The following is a 5,843-nucleotide window of genomic DNA, read 5'->3' on the forward strand; positions in this document are numbered from 1 at the left end:
TTTCTCCCCCGACCCCGTACCCCCTCCCCCCTCTAACCCTAGAGCCGCCTTTACGGGCACCCGCACTCCGGCCGCATGTCAATCGAATAGACAACTAGAGAACTCCCCGTCGCGGCCTTGCCTCCTCCGCCCGTGCTTGAGCTATCAGGCGAATGCCGACCTCGTCGGCGACTATGTGGCGATGGTGGTTAGCAATGGTCTCGACTCTGTGGAGTTGGTGGTCAGGGGCGGTCTTGGCCATGTGGCAACTGCGTCGTCTCCGCTGGCGAAACGATGAAGAGATGGGTATCGCCGATTCCTCCCATTTACTTTTTTTCACCCGCATAAGCGGGATTTCATCACCATTGTCCTCGCTCATCACTGCCAATATGCTCTTTTCATCACACGCGCGTCTATCGGACAACAGTTGCAGCAGACGGCCCGGAGGGATTTCTCTCTCGCTTTCTTTCTCCTGAGAAAGATCTGTTTTCCATGAAGGAATTTTTTTTTGTGGGGACCATGAAGAAAATATTTGCTAATCGATGTGCCCATCTATTACTTGAGTCATTATTAATTATCTTTGCTGGATTTTCCTGTGCATGCATCCTCACTGTTCTTGCTGGCCCCCAATTAATCACTGCCCCAAACCTTTGCCAGAAAATTAACACGGAAGATTTTCTTCCAGGGAAAGAGATTTGTCTTTCGCCTGGAAGAATACTTCGTTGATAAGCATCGACGCACATCTACTTACTTCAGTTATACTATCATTAATTAACTTTGCTGGATTTTCCTGTGCATGCATCCTCACTGTTCTTGCTAGCCCCCAATTACTAACTGCCCCAAACCTTTGCCAGAAAATTAACACGGAAGATTTTTTTCCAGGGAAAGAGATTTGTCTTCCAGGAAGAATACTTCGTTGATAAGCATCGACGCACATCTACTTACTTCAGTTATATTACTATTAATTGTCTTTGCTGGATTTTCTTGTGCATCCTCGCTGTTCTTGCTCGCCCCCAATTAATCACTGCCTCCGAACCTTTGCGAGAAAATCAATGCGTAGCCAAAGCATGGCCTGTGCAGATCGCTCCCGATCCACGTCGAGCACGAGGAAATCTTTCTTCCTGTGGACTGGCAGGCTATAGGGGTGGGGCGCAGTCAGCCAGAGGAGTGATGAGCGAGGGACACGAGACGAGACGAGACGCAAAAAAGGGAGACATTTTTGACTATATAAGAGCGCTCCGCCAATCGCCGCGGCCCCCTGCCCCTGTCAAATCCTCCGCCTCGCTCCTCCCGCCCACTCCACAGCGCCGCCCGCCCGCCCGTCCTGTCCCGTCAACCAACCGCTCCGCCGTCGCATGACATCGCCGTCCAGGTAGCCGCCGCGCGTGCCGGTTTCGATCGATGGGGAAGCGGGGGCGGCCCCGCCGCTGCTCGACAGGGATAACGTCGTCGCCACCACCTGGGTTCGGCTTCGGCCCCGCCGCCGCCGCCGGTGCGCGGCGATCCTCCACCCGTTCCGCAGGTCCGCTCGCCCCCTTCTCCTCCCCTCGCTTCCGGACATCGTCGGGCTCTTCCTTGCTCCGATCAAATCCTTTTTCTCCTTCCCGGCCGATTCCTCCAAACCCCTGTCGCGCGAGCCGCCGCGCCGGCGCTAGGCACGGAGATTCAGTTCCGAAGCGGCCTGCCCGTTCGGTGCGCGTGGCCTAATTACTGCCTTCCTTTTCTCAGTTCCTAGGATGCGCGCAATGCTCTTCTCAACCTTTTCGTTTTGCGTAACGCATACTAGTTCGTTTTTCAAAGTTGGCGCCCGACCGCGATTCGACGCGTCAAAGATTCAGAGTTGCCTTCCCGTGATGCCATGATCCACCCGCCGGGCAGCGATAGCTGCGGTTTTTGAAAACTGAATCGTGCTACTCCACCTACCCCTTTTACTGTTCCTCGAGTATGTAGTAATTCCTAGGCAGGTAGTAGTAATAAGTAATAACTTGTTTCTGAATAATGGTAAAATATGATTGGCCCCTGACCTGTCTGTAAATCCAGGCTGCACTGAAATATTATCATGTCATTATTCAGTTCATCTGGACAGAGTGTTGCTTCAAATTATGATGAAGCAATGCTTTCAGCTTCATTCTACTCACCGCTTTGATGCTTGTAGGTACCAACTCTGCTGCTCGTACCGACATGCTGTTCAACATAGAAATACAACCTGGCTACGCTGATCCTGAGTCTCTGCGACATGTTTGGGTACGCACTTTGTGCATTCCTTTCTCCTTTGAGATAAATATGTTCAGTTTTTGACGTAGTTCTTCACCCTGATCCTTATGGATCCGTGCACTATTATTTATGCATAGAGATAAACACGGTTTCATGCTAACGACCGGGTACATTCTTACGCTATAAACATAGAAGTGCTGGAATAGCAACCATTTAATAGAATCGATTGTTTACTCCTTGATGAATTATATACATTGTGATTCAACATTCTGAGTTTCTGACTAGATATCTTTTTGTTATTACAGAATAAAAGTGCTTCCCCTGTGAAAGGCCGGAAGAGGAAATTCGGTGTTGATGCAACCAAAGGTGAATCACCAGGTGTTAATGCAAGTAACACCGGGGACCACCTGCGTTCCTGCAGAAAAGGCAAGGGTCCGAGGAAACGTGCCAGGTTGGTAGACAAAGAAGGTGCTACTGGGTTGGGGAGAGTTCAAACACCAACCGGCTTATATGAAGATGAATGTGCTTTCTGCCAATCATTTAGAACCAGTGAGCCGGTATGTTGCATATCATTTACATACATCAAGTAAAAATTGATCTGTTGAAGTCTTCTTAGTTCTTATTTGTACTGGCACTAAAACATGTTCACTTTTCCTATGTCAGGTGCATGGTAAGATGGTACTGTATCACAATGGAAGGATTGTGTCCAATGACGAGGCCGACGTTACTAACGCCATATATGTCCACTTCAAATGCATGGTTTGGTAAGTTTCTTTATACACCCTGTTCAACTCTTCATATTTAATTTATTTAGAATCATCATACACAGTGTTCATCCATCCTTTTCGTTCTTTATCCATGTTCCTGAAGGGCCCCAAAAGTGAAATCCAATGATGACGGTACTTTTGAGAACGTCGAGAGAGAAATCGAGCGTGGTTCAAGATGGGATTGCAGCAGATGCAATCTCCGGGGAGCAGCACTTGATTGTTATCGCGCGGGGTGCCCCAATACTTATCATGTCCCATGTGCATTCATGATACCAGAATGCCGCTGGGATGTTGTAAGCTTTTGAGTATACCTTGTCCTTGATCCATTTATAAACACTGATGTTCTGACATGTCTAGTTTTGATTTTGAAGGTGAATCTCCATGTTTGGTGTCCCGTGCATGCACCACCTGATGAGATGAGCTCACCGACAATTGAGACTGGCATTCTTTCCCCTGTCCCTCAAAAGTACGTGGTCTTTCTTTCACGTAACTTGATTAATCCTTCATTTTCTAATCCAGTGTTCTATTTGGTCATTTCAGCCAAAGTCCAGCTAACGAAATTTCTGCCGATTGCCAAATGGAAGATAACCAAATTAATCCATTGCTGGGCAATGAGATGAGCTCACCAATAATTGGAAGTGACATTCCTTCCACTGTCCTTCAGAAGTATGTGATCTTTCTTCAATCTTCATGTTACTTGATTAATCCTTCATTTTATAATTCACTGTTGTATGTAGTCATTCCAGCAATTGCCCAGCTAAAGAAATTTCCGTCGATTGCCAAATGGAAGATAAACAATTTAATCCACTCGTCACATCAAATTCTCCTTTGCCTGGACAAGTGCCTGGGTATGCCATCTTTCTTCACCCGCCTTGGAGAGGGTTCCGTTCGTTTGGTTAATCATTAATATTTCATTTTTTGTTGATTTTGTTGTATTTTGTACTTCCAGCCAATATTTAATTAAAGAAGGAATATCTGCCCTTCATAGAGGGGAAGATCTACAAGTAGATCAGCTGAACACCTCAAGTTCTTCCTCGCCTCAGGGGTATGCGTGGCGGAGGTTACTGATCAGATGTTCAATCATCATTCATTAATATTCTTCTATAATTTGCTCTTTATTTCATCATTGCAGCCAATGTACGGACAAAGAAGGAATTTCTACCAATTACCGGGCAGAAGAAAAACTAGTAAACCAGTCTAGTACCCCTTTGCATCAGTGGGTTTTGCTCGGCATAGCTTTAAGTGCATCAGAAAAGGTAGCGTGGACTATACTAGCAAACAATACTCTCCTTTTAGAGCATTTGGATATATCTGAACAATACTAGCAAACATGTGAATGGACAAGTAATGCAGCAATCCAACTTTATGGTGAAATTTAAATTATATATAATTTGCCAGTTTTCGAATTGAGTTATGTTCCATACTAAGCTGTGATACAATTGTTTACGTTTGTCAAGCAGGATTCCTTGAAAGAATTTGCATCCTTGACCAGTTCAACCTTGGCTGAGGAATGGGACAAAACTGTGACTCATGTTATTGTGGGCAGAAACGCTGGTTATGCATGTGGCACATCATATGAGGTCCTGATGGCTATACTGTCTGGGAAATGGGTTGTCGCAGCCGGATGTTAGTATTAGCCCATCTTACATCTCCCGTGTTTGTACTATTGATGATAATTGTACTACTTCCAAGTTCATGTTACATTCTGCTTAATGTAACAAGCTGCTGGTCTATTTGCACTTCCATTTATCCGTGTGTCATCTAAAACTTATCCTAGCTCGGCAGAGAATATTATTATCCCTGCACTAAATCAGTTCATGTCATATTCCTGTCTTAGGGGTTGTGGATTTCTTGGTGGAAAGGATTTCAGGTCCAAATCGTTGCTTGGCAAAGCTGATTCCAAGCCCGGAAATTTCTTATGAGGTGAAATTCTACGATGGTCCGCGGACATCAATTGATGGACCAGCGAAAGGAAGAGCTGGAGCTGCTGAAGGGGTATGTATACATGTCTGGCAATTATATATTCTCTACGAATTCTACTGATTGCAGTTTGTCTTATGCATAAGTTCAGAGAATTGGCTTACAGTTCTTTTGTGAAAAAGTTTGCTACTGCGAACAAGTTTAAAATTCTATCAAAATGTTCATACAGAGACTGTTTGATGTCAAAGGCTTAAAGTGCATCTTTAGAGAAATCTAGGTGTCGTGTGGTCAGTGTATTCTAAGACTTTTTTTTACAAGTTGGGGTGCGAGATATATTTCCATATTTTGATTGCATCCACATTCAACAAAGCAATTATCTTTTGCAGCGGTATTTTACAATTCTCTTTCGAAGTGACATTTCCCGAAATGCGGTGTTTTGGAGTGCCATACACCGTGGTGTGTTTATTTTATGATGCACTTCAATGGTCTAAAATGAGTGCATTTCAATTATTGTCTAATAAAAGCACTATTGGGAATGCCTTTCAACAGCCAAATGACGAGAAATTGATGTTTTGCAGGCACGAAAACTGCTCTCAGGATTGCATTTCTGCTTCAGCGCCTACATGCACCCAGAAGACAGAAAGGACATCCAGAATCTCATAGCAGCTGGTGGAGGGCAAGTACTGGAGGGAATCAGCCCAGACGGGTTACGTGAGAATCTGAAAAGAAATCCAGCAGAGGTGTACTTCATCTACCACGGCGGCCCTCCAAGGACGCCCACTTCGGATTTCGATCTTGAGTTGCAGGAGTGCAACAAGTACGTGAGATCGGGAGCGCGGATGATCAAACACCTGCAGCTGTTCGATGCTATCCAGTACTACGATGCACGGATGCTAGAACCGACTGGTGTCTTCACCAAGATATGTAAGTGAAGGGCGTGCTTCGGGTGATGGCTTTTTGCTC

The 5,843-nt window shown here is 45.5% G+C and overlaps 1 protein-coding gene across 2 annotated transcripts; it reads left to right on the forward strand.

The window, feature by feature from the left end:
* Window positions 1-1,146: 1,146 nt before the first annotated feature.
* Window positions 1,147-5,837, forward strand: LOC123040853 (BRCA1-associated RING domain protein 1). Of its 2 annotated transcripts, none has more exons than XM_044463597.1 (13): window positions 1,147-1,501; window positions 2,135-2,223; window positions 2,499-2,750; window positions 2,857-2,957; window positions 3,064-3,253; window positions 3,332-3,426; window positions 3,501-3,626; window positions 3,710-3,808; window positions 3,910-4,005; window positions 4,093-4,216; window positions 4,421-4,586; window positions 4,798-4,955; window positions 5,459-5,837. In XM_044463597.1, the coding sequence occupies exons 1-13, from the start codon at window positions 1,381-1,383 to the stop codon at window positions 5,810-5,812; spliced, it is 1,971 nt and encodes a 656-aa protein (XP_044319532.1). In that variant the 5' UTR covers window positions 1,147-1,380; the 3' UTR covers window positions 5,813-5,837. The 2 variants fall into 2 exon arrangements, with proteins under 2 accessions (XP_044319532.1, XP_044319531.1); XM_044463596.1 differs by having other exon boundaries at window positions 1,148-1,501; window positions 3,698-3,808.
* The last annotated feature ends 6 nt before the right edge of the window (window positions 5,838-5,843 follow it).

This window comes from Triticum aestivum, chromosome 2B (assembly GCF_018294505.1).
Source record: "Triticum aestivum cultivar Chinese Spring chromosome 2B, IWGSC CS RefSeq v2.1, whole genome shotgun sequence".
NCBI lineage: Eukaryota > Viridiplantae > Streptophyta > Magnoliopsida > Poales > Poaceae > Triticum > Triticum aestivum.

Bases quoted from the DNA above. Each gene is read 5' to 3' on its own strand.
- LOC123040853 (XM_044463596.1), top strand. From the start codon at position 1,381: ATGGGGAAGCGGGGGCGGCCCCGCCGCTGCTCGACAGGGATAACGTCG. The intron at 3,427-3,500 runs GTACGTGGTCTT...TGGTCATTTCAG, and splicing joins CTTTCCCCTGTCCCTCAAAA to CCAAAGTCCAGCTAACGAAA. The intron at 4,006-4,092 runs GTATGCGTGGCG...TCATCATTGCAG, and splicing joins AGTTCTTCCTCGCCTCAGGG to CCAATGTACGGACAAAGAAG.